The sequence below is a fragment of the Pelobates fuscus genome, chromosome 2 (assembly GCF_036172605.1).
Source record: "Pelobates fuscus isolate aPelFus1 chromosome 2, aPelFus1.pri, whole genome shotgun sequence".
NCBI classification, from domain to species: Eukaryota; Metazoa; Chordata; class Amphibia; order Anura; family Pelobatidae; genus Pelobates; species Pelobates fuscus.
The window spans coordinates 438,606,594-438,624,849 of NC_086318.1; the positions used below are offsets into that span (position 1 = coordinate 438,606,594).

At 39.5% G+C, this 18,256-nt stretch overlaps 1 protein-coding gene across 3 annotated transcripts in view; it reads right to left on the reverse strand.

The window, feature by feature from the left end:
• Nucleotides 1-18,256, reverse strand: part of DAAM2 (dishevelled associated activator of morphogenesis 2) — a 257,845-nt gene that overhangs the window by 147,126 nt on the left and 92,463 nt on the right. For all 3 annotated transcript variants that reach the window (XM_063444117.1, XM_063444115.1, XM_063444116.1), the window contains exon 3: nucleotides 10,321-10,410. In XM_063444117.1, the coding sequence (XP_063300187.1) occupies nucleotides 10,321-10,410 (90 nt within the window). The remainder of the gene's footprint in view (nucleotides 1-10,320; nucleotides 10,411-18,256) is intronic.

Consider the following 18,256-nt stretch of genomic DNA (forward strand, 5'->3'; position numbering starts at 1 on the left):
ACTATATTATTATATACATTGTGATACACTCTCTCTCTCTATATATATATTTATATATATAGTGATTCTCTCTCTATATCTATATAATGTGATACTATATTATTATATACAGTGTGATACTATATCAGAGTATATATATTGTGATTCTCTCTCTCTCTTTATATATATATATATATATAATGTGATACTATATTATTATATACAGTGTGATACTATATCAGAGTATATATATTGTGATTCTCTCTCTCTCTCTCTCTTTATATATATATACAGTGTGATACTATATTATTATATACAGTGTGATACTATATCAGAGTATATATATTGTGATTCTCTCTCTCTCTCTCTCTCTTTATATATATATACAGTGTGATACTATATTATTATATACAGTGTGATACTATATCAGAGTATATATATTGTGATTCTCTCTCTCTCTATATATATATATATATATAATGTGATACTATATTATTATATACAGTGTGATACTATATTATTATATACAGTGTGATACTATATTATTATATACAGTGTGATACTATATCAGAGTATATATATTGTGATTCTCTCTCTCTATATATATATATATATAATGTGATACTATATTACTACATACAACATATATATAACCATATAAATAGATACAGAATAACTGACTGATGTATTATTCTATGAATATATAAAGCATGAAAGTATCAGATAACAGAAAATGTAAATTGTGGAAATGAATCTAAACCTCTGCTGCATTTTTTCTATAAAACCCAAGCTTTTTATATCCTTAGGGTAATGGAGAAATTCTTTTGACTTGACTTCACCTGATATGCCACTAATATGTTTTAAAATATCGTGTTAAAAAGAATCTTGAAATCAGAAGGCCAATATTTATCATGATATTTAAAGTGACCTAATATTGTTTTTTTACTGAGGCCCCTTAATGAAGTTATAGTTATTTTTGACGTATCGGCCTTGTGACTTAAGTAATTAGATTTTTCCTTAACAGGTGCCCGAATGAGAGTTTGTAATGTGGCAGCTGGGCTCCAGATATGTATTTAGTTATAGAAACGTTTTACGGTGTGCTTTATTAATACAGCTGCACAGTTAATATGCCCCAGAAAAATAAACTGTACAAACAAGTTAATGAAAACTATAAGCACTACTTAGAAAGTAACAGTTACCTAACTATAACCACGGGACACTTCACACTTATTAGATCTTAAAATATCTTGTTTCCCCTTAATTGTGAATGCTGCAAGAATGTAGCTCCATTAGAGAAAATAATTGAAATCTCAACTGCAGAATTCATAAAAAAAAAATAGCCAAGTTGTGACTCTAAGAGAATTTTACCAAAGATGTTATTTTAGGCTAAATTTTGGAATTCAGTATTTAATTCCCTATATTTTGTCATTTATTGAATAACCCTGAAGAGATGCCAAAAATAAATAAAATCCTGATTGCACTGAAAGGATTTTTCATTCGGCAACGAACGTTTTACGCCTCACACTGCACTGAAATGTCTGTTTACAATTCCTAGAAGACGGTATCTATTCGCCAGCATGGACTCATACAATGTAAAGATTGAGTTCTACCTATAGTACAATGCCAATAATTAATAATAATACAAATAATAATAGCAAAGTACAGTAAACTGCAGTTTATAAAGAGCTGGAGAGACAAGGAGTCAGACTATTACGGCCCTCGGGGGCCAGTAGGCTGGGGCCAACAAGGCTTTATACAGCACAACACAAGCCACTGGCAAGGATGCATGGAGATGTGGCCATAACTAAATGGCTGATGCGGTTATCGTGCTGTGGCAGGATGTCCGTGATGTACCAAATGAAGACAACATGCATAGGTATTTCTTGTAAGGGAGTATTTTCAGACAGCCTTGCTTTTTTATTATTATTATTATTATTATTATGTTATTATTTATATAGCGCCATCAAATTCCGGAGCGCTTTACAATGGGTGGACGAACAGAAATGTAGTTGTAACCAGACAAGTTGGACACACAGGAACAGAGGGGTTGAGGGCCCTGCTCAATGAGCTTACATGTTAGAGGGACCGGGGTATAGTGACACAGTAATAGAGAGATTGAGGGCCTGCTCAGTGAGTTTACATGTTAGAGGGAGTGGGGTATAGTGACAGTAACAGAGGGAGTGAGGGCCCTGCTCAGTGAGTTTACATGTTAGATGGAGTGGGGTATAGTGACAGTAACAGAGGGATTGAGGGCCTGCTCAGTGAGTTTACATGTTAGAGGGAGTGGGGTATAGTGACACAGTAACAGGGGGATTGAGGGCCTGCTCAGTGAGTTTACGTGTTAGAGGGAGTGGGGTATAGTGACACAGTAACAGAGGGATTGAGGGCCCTGCTCAGTGAGTTTACATGTTAGAGGGAGTGGGGTATAGTGACAGTAACAGAGGGATTGAGAGCCCTGCTCAGTGAGCTTACATGCTAGAGGGAGTGGGGTATAGTGACACAGTAACAGAGGGATTGAGGGCCTGCTCAGTGAGTTTACATGTTAGAGGGAGTGGGGTATAGTGACAGTAACAGAGGGATTGAGGGCCTGCTCAGTGAGTTTACATGTTAGAGGGAGTGGGGTATAGTGACACAGTAACAGAGGGATTGAGGGCCCTGCTCAATGAGCTTACATGCTAGAGGGAGTGAGGTAAAATGACACAAAAAGGTAAGGATAGTATTAGACTAGTGACAGTTGCAGAAGAGGAATCAGTCAGGAGCCGAGCTATTAACAGTTTAATTGATACGCTTTTATAAATAAGTGGGTTTTTAATGATTTTTTTTAAGGAGTGGAAACTGGGTGAGCATCTAACGGAGGAGGGAAGCGAGTTCCACAGGAATGGTGCAGCCCTCGAGAAGTCTTGAAGGCGAGGATCAGAGGTGGGAGTACGGACAGAAGATAGACGTAAGTCTTCAGCAGATTGTAAGGGCCTAGACGGGACATACTTGTGTATTAGAGAGGATAGATAGGTGGGAGCAGCATTATGTAGCGATTTGAAAGCAAGAACCAGAATTTAAAATTTAGTCCTATATCTTACAGGAAGCCAATGTAGGGACTGACAGAAGGGTGAGGCGTGGAAGGTGTGGTCGGGCAGGAAGATGAGCCTCGCCGCGGCATTTATTATGGACTGTAACGGTGCAAGTTGGGAGCACGTAAGACCACTTAGAAGCGGATTACAGTAGTCAAGGCGAGAAAGGACAGTGGAATGGACCAGCACCTTAGTCACATCTGGCGTTAAGTAGGGTCGGATGCGCGCAATGTTTTGGAGATGGAAACTACAGGATTTGGCGATAGACTGAACATGAGGCTTGAAGGAGAGGTCGGAGTCAAAGAGAACACCTAGGCAGCAAGCCTGCATGGTGGCGCTGATGGTAGCACTGTTGACTAGGAGGGAGACAGACACAGGAGTAACAACACTTGAGGGAGGAAAGACCAGCATTTTAGTTTTGGTCAAGTTTAGTTTAAGGAAGTGGGCAGCCATCTAGTTAGACATAGCAGAGAGGCAGTCAGAGACACTAGTCAAGAGGGACGGGGAAAGATCAGGAGAGGACAGAGAGATTTGCGTGTCATGTGCATAGAAATGATATTGGAAGCCAAAGGGTTTACCAAGGGAGGCAGTATAGATGGAGAACAGGAGGGGACCAAGGACTGAACCTTGGAGGACACCGAAATAGAGGAGTTGGGGAGAAGAAGCACAGCCAGAGAAAGAAGCACTGATAGAGCGCTGGGAGAGGTAGGAGGAGCACCAGGAGAGAGCAATATCTTGTAGACCGATTGTGAAGAAAATAGACTTTTATTTAATATTTTCTTCTTTATTCTGGCTTTTTCCTCCATTTACTGCATGGATATTGAATATTGGTTCGGTAGTTTGAAACGACTGAACACCGACCACCCTCCTGGCTCATTAACTTCAAAAGAACCGACTATTAAGTGCTCCCTGGGCGGCCGCTGTTCGTATAGCCGAACGCCACGTGGAATAGAAAATGGCGGCCATCTTGTTCGCATGAGGGGAGTCAGCGGGATTTGGTCGTCGAGTGTCTGGAACTAAAATCGGACACTCGACCTCAGGAACCACCGCTGAAACTACCGAACGCCTGCTTCCTTTAGTTACCAAACAGCCAGGAGAGCGCCATTCAGTAGTTTTGTTCGTACGGACAAGGGGAGCAATCGCTCCTATGAGCCAGGAGGATCCATTCGGTACATTGTTCATTTTTTACCGTTTTCTGAATTGACCGCACACGCTGAATTCGTGGAACTGTTTTAGGCAGAAGCCTCGTGTGTGGTCGGTAACATATGACTTCCATACTTTTTAAGAACCCCTGAACCGATCTGGGTGAAATTTGGATATGTTTGTCCCCCAGATCAGGGCTATCAGGGGATATGTAATGTGGGGATACCTTGTGGGGAAAGGGGTGTTCCAACTTTTGGGGAAATTGTGTGCCCTCTGCCTGGAGATAATTGATTTATTCCTTAACTTATCTCAATATCTCCCAGGCAGAGGGAAGGCGTGTATTACTGTAAAACTGTATGATGATTGGTTAATGTCTTTGTTTGCTGTGGGAGGTCCTCTTGCAGGAGGATTTCTCATAAAAGCCAGTGTGTTTTCAATAAACTTCATTCCTGTTACACCCTTCATGAAGTCTAGGCTCATGTTTGGGGGATATTCTATTTGCTGGGGAGAATCGTCTTGGAAGCTGCATTCATCTCTACTATTCCTCTACTCCCTGCTGCAGCTATAATCACTTATGCTCAGCTATTGGGAAAGGAATAGAAGACCGCAGTACCATAACCACTGCAGGTCTTAACACTGATACAAGGAGAAGTCATTTCCCTTCATGGTCTGTAAGCCTGTTATATTTATTAAAACATCATGGTGGGGGTTTCGGAAATATGGGGTGTCCCTCCTGTGTATGTATGTGTACCATGTCTGTTATGTTTGTTATATGTAGAGTTACTCCAGTAATATCTCTGCAGTCAGAAGGGTCTCCAGTGACTACAGGCATGCAAACCTTCAATAGCATTGTATTCTCATCTGATATGGTATGTGGTACTTGGTGGTTTGTTGCTACAGTTGAGTTCTGCATCCTGTAAGTTTGCAAATCCTAAATCCCTCAATGTGACATCTTAATGATCGTAATGTGCTGGCCATATGTATGAAAGCAGTTGGACATTCTGCTAATGGGTCCCTGCGGAGAAGATCCAGGGGGTTCTTAGGTAGGATGTTATTGTTTTATCTCTAGAGACTGTGGACGCAGAATGCAGCTTGCATGAAGCACTTTGATGTCCAGACTTTAGAACGTCATGGTAACTGAGCTGTAGTCATAGATTCACCTACATCACCTACAGCCCAAAATGAGAGGGAAGGCAAAGAGAGGAATCTGGATCCAAATACCAAACTGAATATTTGCATGTCCTGTGCTCCAAACTATTATTCTGTTTATATTTTCTTACTTTATACCACATAACTGGAGAGAGGCTGGGCTACTTGTCCATACCCTCTATTCCCTTGAGGAACATGTAAGAGGAGAGGTTATATGTCATTGTCGTGAGTTTATTTTCTCTTAGACCCTTTTGCAGTGCTGGTAGCATGGTGGAGTAGGGGAGGACACAGGGCAGAATAGACTTTAATCTTTATGTCTTCAAGTAGTGATGACTACCAATTCAGTATGCTTGCTTCTTAAAGCTTAAAATAAATAAATAAAAAAAAAAATATTTAAATCTAAAATTCCAAAATAGTGAATAGGGAGTTTTTATCTCACATTCTAAAGGCCAATGTCTGGCTGATGACAAACCATAGAAACAAATTATCAGCAAGGGGAGATCCGTCAGATAGGAATGTGTTATTTAACATAGGAATGTTATTCTGCAGGCTTTTTCTGCTCAATCAAATTAAACTATCTCAATTAACTGTGCTGGCTTTGACAGCTAGAACAATAAGGCTGTCTAACAAGAGTCATTTATCAATGGAGAAAGACCTAACCAACCAACAGGGAACGAGGGTAATGACAGAACAACCCAGCTCAGCAGGAGCCCTGGCTTCAAAAATGTACATGGTTGCTATGTAGGGATCAATCTTCAGTTGGTCTCTGTTATTTATCATGGTTGGGGAAAGCTATTTTTTTTTTCAAACTCCTGTACCTATTTCCAATTTCAGTTGTTAGTTCTGCTTTTTATGTTTATTTCAGCATTATTTGTATTAAATAACTATTTTTCATTTCCCTTGACATGGCTGGTCCACCTGGAATGAAGTAGCTGCTGTTAAATGTCTAGGAAGTCATGGGAAGAGATGGCAGTCAGAACTGGGCGTTATGACTTCCTCGTCATGGTCCTATGAGGTCTTCCTCCGAGTTAGACCTCTGCTGTAGGAGATCCACAGATGCTTGCCAGAGGTCTGCTTCCATTGGGAAGTTCTCCTCAACAACAATCCCACCTCATTATTTACTTTACTTTACGCACAAAAACACTCATGCATGAAGCAAACTAGAGTCCGTCTCTGGGAGGTCTATTCTACTAACAGAGGTGACTGTCAGAAGATCTACAATATTCATCATAACCATGAACACTGCAGGGCAATGAGTACATTGCATACAATCCCAATATCACCTACAGCGAAAATAGCTATAACTAGTTTAAGGTTCAATTAAAAGAAATGTTCTGTCCTTAACGGCATCTATTAGCCCTAACACTCTACAGAATCACAAAGCACTTGCACATTGCAATATAATACTTAACAATCTATATACTGTGTCCTGGACAAAGACTTTGCAAATATGAAACATATTATAAGTAATTTATCCCCTAATAACTTCCTCCTTAGTTCTGTACAGAGATGTCCGTTTCTGGACAAACATTGTTAGGGAGCAGTCATCTCATGGTAAAGACATAGAAGTAATAATAGCATTTGAATGTTCATAGACCCCATGACCTGGAATGTATCTTAAGAAATGTTAATGTTTTCATTTTATTCTTTTCCATCTTAAGATAATCTGTCCTCTCGCCTGATGCTAAGTAACTTGGGGACAGTTTGAGCAGTGAACGCTGAAAGATTTAAAGTCCCTTTACTCCTGACCCCATATTTTAAATATCAGTTTTAAAATATGCAAACGCAGCGAGAGTAACTTACATCATGGGTAATAAATCTTGTCCATGTTTCCTGTTCTTGTTTACTTGCGTTCCTAAAAAGAATGAGGTTTCGTGCTGCATATTCATAGCCTGTAACTGTTATTATCAACACTCTTGAAGCGATATTACATCATCTGTAGCATGATATACGTGGAGGACTCATCTTCCCAGAACGTGTCTTTAGGCGCTGCATGTACACAGCTGTTGTTGACAGAAGGAGTGATTCAGATAATTTTGATGTTTCCAAATGACACCACTTACAAATCTGCTGTAAGGATGTATAGTTGCGTAAAACTTACTGTGGAATTCTGTTGAAAGCACTGCCGAGCTTCCCCTGATTTATCTATCGGATGATACCGTGCTGTGTATTAGACGTACAAAACTTAGTATTAAGCATTTCGTCTGAATAATATTCTTGGCAATCGGTGAACGGAACAATTTAGAGAATTTGGTTTATTCATAAACGAACTGAGTTGCTCGAACCAAATTGGGCTTGGCTTGATGGTTAGTTTGTTTATGAATGAACCACATTTTCAGAATTGCTCTGATTGATGATTACCGGGAGTTTTATTGGGACGGATTACTGAGAAAAACATTTTTTGCACATATTTAGTGTGTATAGAATCAAGCTACATCCTCCATGAAATACATAGGACCTTCTGCAAGAGTGCTACAAACATTTAAATGATAAAACTCCACTCTGATTTCTCAACTGCCTTCTGCAAAAGCACAGAAAGGGCATTTCATGCAAATTATCATCTTTCCCCCGGGCACACTGCGATATTCTTTTGAGATGTCTTCTAGTAAGGATATAATTTTATTGACATACTCTTTCTCACTTTACATGCCCAATAAAGATACTTTTTCCCTAGTAAATAAAGTGTTCCGAACTCGATTCCCACCAGCCACAGTGACTGAGGTTGGACAGAGGTTAATGAACTTGTCTCTGGAATCCAGAAGGATGGAAAAACCAAACATTATACCATGTTCAATCAGCTCCTGGAAAATTTTTAAGGCTATTCATCATCAAGGCTCGAAGACAAAAACAAATGCAGAGTGTGAACGGAGTGCCCTATTAATTAACCACAGAAGGCTCTGATACATTAATTAATGGTTACAGATTCTGCCAAAAGAGGTGAACAGGATATTTCTATCTAATGAGAATGTGATAAAGCATGCAAGAGGGCCATCCAATCACAAGGAATGTTTGGGATAAGTCTAGAAGCACACACTGTAATGTCGTGAAGTTACAGAACACTGTGTTCTATTGACCACCTTTACAGTGATATAGAATGTGGCCCATATTACCTATTAACCAATATGTATACTCATCATTAAAATGTAAGGCAATGCCAATCACACTTATACAGCTCCTGCCACATTATACAACGGCCACACTTCACATGTACACAGCTATCTATCAGCTATAGCGTACTGATCCTTTTGTAAGTTAGCTTAAAAAGAATAAATATATAAAAGAAAAACATTTGTTTATGTGCATCAGTTGGACAGTCTGATGATATGAATGTAGATGTTTAGGGTTACTAGCACTATTTGATAGTAAATACAGCACTGGGGATAGAATAAATGTTTAAAACGTTAAAATGACCCAGATTGTGATAAGAGTTTGTTGAGTGTTTGAGTTAGATAATTGTGAAGCTCTGCTGATTGATACGCTGGTTCTAAAAGGGTGATTTCTTCCCACGAATAAATGGTCTCTGCTTTCTCTCCATTAAAAAAAGACTTGCCCCATCTGAAATACCAGACTCACTGCCGTGGGACAAGAACACTAGCAAACGTAAACCGTGTTTGAGCCTCCCAGATACCCGATCTCCAATCACGCTGGTTTGCCAATATGTTGTATTATTCATTAATTTATAACTAATTTCAGAACTAAATCAGAATTGTTCTCAATTCACAAATCATTGAATATTCCTGATATGATTGTATTCACTAAATATCAAATTGTGATGAATTTCAGACTCCAGGTAAAAAGAGCACATTTTTCAACTCATCATTAGCCAGGGCTTGGTTATTTTGGGCTAAACTTTTTAATTCACTGTAATTCGTTATTTAGTAAATAAACACTGGAGACAAACACCTGTAGCCGTCTTTCCTCAATTAATATCCGTTACTGGCAGTTTACCAAAATATCTCTGTGATTTACAGCACATTGTAAAATTAAGCCTAGTCTAACTAGCGATTTACTCTTTATTTTTTTGGATATGTATAATGTATATTTTTGCACAACTGTGTTGTTTCTTTTTATATTTGTTACAATTTCACTTGATGGATACCTCTTACTGCTTCCATTAGGCCATTGGTCCAGGTGTTTGTTATACTTTGTTTGTACAGTAGCACAGTATTCTTTACATCACTTATTTGTCTTAGTTCAAATACAAACCAACTTTTCGTTTTCAATTGTGTCAACTGCCTCCTCTCAAATTTATAATCTCAAAGTAACATTGATTTGTTTATTGAAAACAGAGACTGCCTTGATCTGCTGTGCTTACAATAAAAGGATTTTATTTACTGTCTCCCTAGTCTTCTCCGAGATGGACATGTTAAAGCAGTGTTCTGGTGAGTAGAATTATTCCCTTCAGGCTTTTTACAGTAAATACTGTCTTTTCAGAGACAATGCAGTGTTTAAATTACCGCCTAATGATACCTCAACTGGCCACTCCTCAGATGGCTGCTAGAAGTGCTTCCTGGGCAATGCTGCACAGTGTGACTGGCATTCAGTGTCTCCACTCTCTGCATGGAGACGCTGAACTTTCCTTATAGAGATGCATTTATTCAATGCATATCTATGAGGAGATGCTGATAGACCAGGGCTGTGTTTGGCTTGTCCTGGCTCTGCCCCTGATCTGCCTTCTTGACAGTCTCAGCCAATTCTATGGGGAAGCAATGTGATTGGCTCAGAGAATCACTTCTGTTGATGTCAGCCAAGCAGGCAGATCAGGGACAGAGCCAGCAGCAGCAGACTGGAATAAAGGTAAGATTGTATTATATTTAGGGGGCACAGTGGCTATATGGTGGTTTAAACACTATGGGGTCAGGAATCCATAGCGTCATGTTTGTGTTCCTGACCCTATAGTGTTCCTTTAAATCTGTTCCATGAAGGCATACATTAAGCTTGTTTCGCTTCCGGACAATATTATTTACAACGTAGCTCCTACCTTCTTTTTGCTGCAGTAGATCTGCCATTTCTTCTCCGGTGGGAGGGCAAACATGGCTTCTCTGTTCTTATCTGTGAGATCCAGCTCATCCTGCAATGCACAAATGGAAAATCAGATATTCCTGCTTACAGACAAGCACAGATATTCAGCTAAACATCCTATCGTTAAAAATGTAAACAAATAGTAAAGGAATTCTAAACCAGCAATCTGTGGCTAGACACAGCCTGGTTTCAGTTGTTTTGTAAAGTAAGCTGTTAGTTCTTCCCCCTAAGTCTTCCTCCAACGTGAATTTAAGATGAATTTAAAATTTAAGACCAAAACAGCTCAACATAAAACACAGCTGGCTGAGAACCTATTCCAGCAGAGCTATTCTGGTTTAAATTGTAAGATCCCTGATAATTCCTGATAATTGTCCCTCTGACGACAATCCGTCTCTCCCAGGAGATGGCACTTCCCAGCCAGCAAAGTTATCCACTAAAGTGAGAATTCCAAGTGAATTTCAAATTTATAGTCCACATAGCCAAACCCCCCAAAAAAGTCGGCGATGCTTTCAATTTGGCTACACTGGCCTTAAATGTGAAACTCACTTGAATTCACTATAAATTCTCATTTTAGTGAAATACCCTGTACGTATCTCAAAGGGTTAAATGTTCAGCAATAGATCTGCTGTGTATAAACTCAAAGGAGTCTCTGCTATGATTATATGTTCCCAAACAATGTAATCAGTCTATATAAATACAAAATAACAAAAACAAAGGATATCAAAATAAACCATTACAACTGATATCCTAATAACGTAATACAGTAACAATCAATCGATTGTAGTCGTTATTCACAGGACAGTGATCGGTTGCTCACCCTGGGTCATTGTATGGGATGGGAAACTCCTTCCAATTGGTCTAAACACAAACATGATTATTTACTAAAGTGATAAATCTCAAGAATTCAAAGGGAATTTCAAATTTAAAGGGACAGAACAGCTACAGCTTATTGAATTTGTTCTGGTGAGTAGAATCATTACCTTCAGGCTTTTTGCATTAAACACTGTTTTTTCAGAGATAATGCAGTGTTTACATTACAGCCTAGGGATACCTCCACTGGCCACTCCTCAGATGGCTGCTAGAGGTGCTTCCTCGGGTCAATGCTGCACAATGTGACTGACATTCAGTGTCTCCTTCTTCGGCATGGAGACACTGAACTTTCCTCATAGAGATGCATTGATTTAATGCTCTATGATTCCTGTTGAAAATCATTGAATTGGCTGAAATCATCAATTCTGATGTTGTCAGCCAAAGAGGCGGATCGGGGTCGCTGCTGTAGACCCGTGGAGATCTGGAAATGAGGTAAGTTATATAATAGTGCAGGTCAATTAGACGTCTTTGCGAGGCAGGTGCTCTGGGCAATAGCTGCCTGCTGAGTTTAACTCCACTGAGCTAACCAAACCATGAAGTAACAGGACCGGTTGTTTGATTGACAGCCTGGGGGGTGTAACCAGGTTAATTTATAAAATTATACATTTATACTGAAATCTGCACTTTTTTGCACAATGTAAAAAATAGATGGCACACTCTTTACACATAAAGCACTTCAGCAAGTTAAAGCGCTTTATGTGTGTTTGGCATGTCCCTTTAAAGAGAAGTGTGTAACAACAGACACAAATCCACAAAATGTACACAGCATTAAGAGGAGGATTTTTTTTTTTACAAAACCAAAACACATGATAGGTCTGCTTTAAATAAATATACAATGATTTCATTCCACACTTTGAATGTTGTGGTTCTTGAACTGTTATTTAAGAACCACCAATGTTCCAAAATTGTAGGCTCCCCTGAAGACATTGGTGGGACGTGGACCCTTGCTAGGGGACTAGCAGTGCTATAGACCTGATATTCTTATGTGAATTAAAGCTCACTGTTTGCCCCTATGTTGGTATCTCCTAAAATTGTTCAGTTCTTGAATAAGTGTTTTCAGCTAAAATCAATGTCAGTCAAACCAAGCAGCTACATAATAACAAGTAGCATGTAAACTACCGATATAACAGTTAGTCCTACGCACAAGACTGCTTCAGCTGGCCCCTGGGACGTCAGCTACAAATTGTGGCTTTATCAACATACCCATTGGCTGCCAATGTAACATCAGTAAGTTACATAGTTACATAGTTACATAGTTAGATAGCTGAAAAGAGACTTGCGTCCATCAAGTTCAGCCTTCCTCACACCTGTTTTTTGCTGTAAGTCAGAGACATTAAAGCAGAAAACGTATTTGGAAAATGATTGAAATCTGAACTCAACAAAATCCACACAAGAAGCAACATCTCTTTAATAGAAGCTTAGAATGGCTAATGAGGAAAACAGACTAATGAGGAACAAGCTGCAGGATGCATGTGACCAAGTAGCAGTTACGGTCAAACTGAGAGAGCCCAAGAGACCTTAACGTGAAAAAAACCGACATAAAGAACCCAAACAGAAAATCCTGTGGCAGCTCACTGCCAGGCTAGCAAGAGGAAGTATATTGGAAAAATGCTTTTTGGAGAGTTAGCTGCGGCTGAGTGAACAAACATATGGAAATGTTTAACGATGGATTTCCAAACTCGAGGGGAGACAGGCGAAACTAGAACTCTACCCATGTTCCATAAGATTACAAAGCCCAGAGTGAGATTCCACGTCTATAAATAAGCCAAGGAATGCTCTCTGAGGTCAGGAAGCTTGTAAAATGGGTGTGGGGTGGGAGAAGAACGCGGCCTGGACGCAATAGGCAACAACCGTGCAATTTGTTTGTTTGATCGAGAGTGATATTCCATCTTGGAAAGCGTGAAAATGTCACTGTTACTAAAAATCAGGAAGCATCATTTTAATCCTATGTTTGGCCAGTCTGCGAGTGAATCGAACCGCTATTGATTGTTGAATAAATACAAAATGCATCCAATATAGTGAGACATGCACACACAACGTCTTCTCCTCTACACAGTTAGCGTCTTGTTAAATTGACCTTCATTAACTTAACTTTATCCTTCCTAAAGATTTTAAGTTTATATCTTTTCTGGAAATACTAGTGTACCTTTAATTCAAATAATGTATAATTCTTCCACCACTGCCTTGAATAATATTAATAAGATATGGTCCCTTCCACTCTGTCCTTCCATATTTTAAAGAATGGATGGAAATAAATTAAATGTGTAGAATACATTAATAGAGGAGAATAATCATGAATTTGTCATTTATGACATCCACCTTAAACTAACCCCCCCTCTAATAAAGTGTCACCTCAGTTTTATTATGTACCCCTTATGACCATATTTACCAAAACAACCAAAGTTTGACTTACCCCATAAATGTAACCCTTAATATATCACCATGTACTAACCATACCTGCATGCCTAATCCAACCAGTTAACTAACCAAAACACTAAACTATTTTATTTTTCATATCTCCACCAATCAAAAGCTACCTGCTGTGACAAAGGATAAACTGGCTAGATATAGGAAAGGGTTGGGGCACCGACTTTATTATTATTATTATTATTATTTTTATTATTATTATGATATTTATAGACTTTCTGATGCTATAGATCAGTGTTCCCCAACCCCCGGGCCGCGTACCGGTACCGGTCCGTGGATCAAACGGTACCGGGCCGCCCGAGGAACTGGGAGATCAGAGCTCTCCCTCCCCGGTCCGCAGGCACTATGCTGACAGCCGGCGGGGGGAGGGAGTGAGAGAGGACCCGGGAGCTCTTACCAGCAGCTCCTCCGGGTCCTCCTCTCGCGAGATTTGGAGCGTTGCCGCGGTAACCACGGCAACGCTCCAAATCTTGCGAGAGTGAACTCTAGCCCAGGAGCGCGGGCTAGAGTTCATTCCTACCACTGGAACCACCAATGAATCCCACTGGGACCACCAGGGAACGAAAGATGTCCCCACTCCTCCCAGTAAAGGTAAGAAGGGAGGGGGGACATAACATTTATATTTAATTATTATTATTTATTTTTTTTTAAAGCCTCCCTACCCTCCTTCCCCCCATATACATACACTATACACACTGCCCCACACACACACACACTACACACACTGCCCCACAAACATTGACCCCCATATACACACTGCCCCACAAACACTGCCCCCATACACACACTACAAACACTGCCCCACAAACACTGCCCCATACACACACTACACACACTGCCCCACACACACACTACAAACACTGCCCCACAAACATGGCCCCCATACACACACTACACACACTGCCCCACAAACATTGCCCCCCATACACACACTGCCCCACAAACACTGCCCCCATACACACTACAAACACTGCCCCCATACACACACTACACACACTGCCCCACAAACATTGCCCCCCATACACACACTACAAACACTGCCCCCATACACACACTACACACACTGCCCCACACACACACTACAAACACTGCCCCACAAACATGGCCCCCATACACACACTACACACACTGCCCCACAAACATTGCCCCCCATACACACACTGCCCCACAAACACTGCACCCATACACACACTACAAACACTGCCCCCATACACACACTACACACACTGCCCCACACACACACTACAAACACTGCTTCGCAAACACTGCCCCCATACACACACCGTCTGCAAAGAAACAAGCTCAGGGTTCTCATTGATTTGGCATTCTAGTGAGTTAAATAAAATAAATCACTTTATATTCATTTTTTGGTGTAGCTGTATTTTATTTTGAAGGCATGTTTAAATACAATTAAATTAAAATTATTAAATCAAAACAAGCGGGCCACGGAAAAATTATCAAACGTTTACCGGTCCGCGGCGATAAAAAGGTTGGGGAGCACTGCTATAGATAACCAAACATATAACACTTCTGTTTTTAGTAAAATAAGAACCATGAAATGCTAGGTTCTTTCTGTAATTTAAAAATTCATTTGGTGCAAGAATTTGGTGTGTTTCGGCCTTCCAAAAATAACAAATTTCATGGACAGTTTTAGAAGCACCGACAACAGCTTAGCAATTTAATTTTCAGATTAATAGATAATTTTTTCTGCAGCAGTTTATCCCAGTGTTTTGTTTCCCCCTTTTTCTATGTCCTTGAACTGAGCAGCCAGCGAGATGTTGTAATAAGAGTGCGCACTCCTTCAATTTACGACAAGCCTATAAACTTGCAGTTATGTTTGTCCAATATGTCAGTGCTGTGAAGGACTAGCCTCTGACAATGTGTGCTGATTTACAGAGGGCTCCTTCCTTATGAGTCCTGCTCACAGAATCTGAGGACTGGGCTTCACTTGACAGCGTTGGCCCCCGTGCTTGGCAGTTCCGAATGATCATTCCTGGCCGATCCGTAAAGGCTGCTCTGAATTTAACTACTGGCACCATAAAACGCTAAAATGTTACGTGTTTGCTATGCTTCTGCTAACTTTTGTAATATATTTTCCTTTTTTTGTTGTAGTGTAGCAGTTTAAAATAGCCTTCCATATCTAAGAGAAAATGACAAAGAAGATGAAGATGTCACTTTGTAACACTTGTTTGCAGGTAACACTACAAGGAGATAGACCCAGGCCACTGTCAGGTCGAGTGCCTCATCGTGGCACCTTCACTGCTCACAGAGCTTCATAATCCCATAATAAACTCCATCAGAATAATGGGCTACATCCTTTTATGAAATCATTAGCCATGACTAGTCCCAAATTATATGTTTTACAAGCTTGGATTTTTCCAGATTCCACAGCAGTGAAGAAGGTCACAGTGTGGAGAGATGCTGGGTTCTTTAAGTTCTTTAATGAGAGCATGGGAAATGTCTCTTTTTTAAACTTTGCTATATTGGGCTAAAATATAAAAAAACAGACAATTATGATGTAGTGGTTATGGTGTTTGATGTGTTCCTTTAAGTTGAGTTATTCCTGAGCTATTATTATTTGTATTTAGCTGGCTGAATCAGAAATGAAAAGTCTCTGAATCAGACACATTGGGGCCTGGGGTGTAAAATAGCCTGTTGTCTAGGAAACCAGTCATTTGATTTTGTGATTTGACGGTTATGATTAAAGGCTATCACGTCCCTCACACATAACTATATCTACAACGGACGGTTATTTATGTAATTAGCAATTATTTTATTCCTAAAAATCTTCCAAAAGTCTACAGCACCGTCTGTGGCATGCAGCTGATCTGCAGAGGGTACTCCAAAAATTGGCCGCTATTCTTAGATCCAAAGATGTTACAGCATGAATTTCTCATCACATCGCAAAAAAAAGAAAATTATTTGTATAGCAGTAATACTCTTCTGAGATTGTGGGCAGTAAATTAATAAACTTGACAATCCTTGGAAAGCCCACCAGTTACTGTGTGGCACGATCAGGAGACAATATCCGTGCTGCTTTTAGTCCAAGTTTCTAAGACTCTGGCACAGACAGTTTATTCCAGTTAGTGCACGGCCAAGTTATATAACCGTTTCTCAAAAGAACATTGTTTGTGCTGCGGAGATACTAAATCTGCTCCCCATGAGCCTTGGGCTACCATTATCATCGACAAAGACATGTAACTAGCGGATATCAGAGACCACAACACTTTATTCCAGTTATTAGATACTTGGTCATCTGTAACCAAGTTATCTAGTTTGAGCATTTCTCTCAAAACGAAGAGAACTAGAAATCCATACATTGAGTATTAACATCAAGATTTTGTGCTTAACATTTTATTTTTCTAAGCCCCCAATATTAATTTTCTCAAACACTGAATTGTTGAAAAATGTTGTTGACTTGAATGACTATAGTTTTGCTAAAAAGTTTTGGATGTGCAAATAGATCTGACTTCATGACTATTGATATATATTATGATATTTGTTCATTGTATTTGTTTGTTTTAAAAATTCCAATTTATTCTCAATAAAGAAAATTTGAAAATAATAAAGGTTATTCCAAAGATATAGCAAAAGGTAAAAGCAGCAACATTTTGAAACATGTAGATTTCTTGGTCACAATTGTTTGTAATTGTGTAGGTCAAAACGTTGTTAGTTTCTCTTGGGCATTGTTGGTGGGAATAAACTTTCCTTGTCATTGAAAGTTGTTGAACCCACCATCCAAAGATTTTCACCTATTCCATATATCTATTTATTTGTAAAATATTTTACCAGGAAGGATACATTGAGATTTCTCTAATTTTCAAGTATGTCCCGGGACCACAAAACATTGCATTGTTACAATAGGATACAATATACAAAAATACAATATTGTTAGAATTGCTATTTTATTTATAAAGCACCATCACATACCGGAGCAATGTACAATACTGTACACTGAACATGACAAATAATGAGACAAGTTTGATTTACAGAAAAAATAGATGATTGTGACACTGCTTTGAATCTATGCCAATATGGTTAAGGCCACACAAGTAAATGCAAATTATACTCATAATATTTTCCTATTAAAAATGGAAGTCTTTATATATTATATGGAAAATCATGGATTAGCGAAGACAAAGCTGAGTAGCTAATACGTCAGTTGATATACTTTCCTAAAGAAGAGAGTTTTTAAAGGATGTTTTAGAGAAGTAAACGCTGGTAAAATTGACTTCATTGTGGCCGAGAGATGGTCATATGAGTGTAAGTAGAGAACAGATGTTATTCTTTGGCCAAGTAGAGGAGTTGGGATGGGACACATGTTCGGGAAGATATGTATGCTGGGCACTGCCAGAGATAGCTTAATAGATAGAGACTAGAATTCTAAAGTGAACCCTAACATGTAAAGGAGTCATACCCCCCAGGGCTGACGGAAAGGTGGGAGGTACCTGTGTTCTTTAGCCTACATTCCCAATTTCTCAAATCTGATATCTGAATTCTTACATGCTGGATTTTAGAATGCGATCCCACTCCATATTCACATCCCTGGCATCAAGAGTTAAAAGCGAGCAGGCTCACCTCCTGAAAGCAAAGATTTA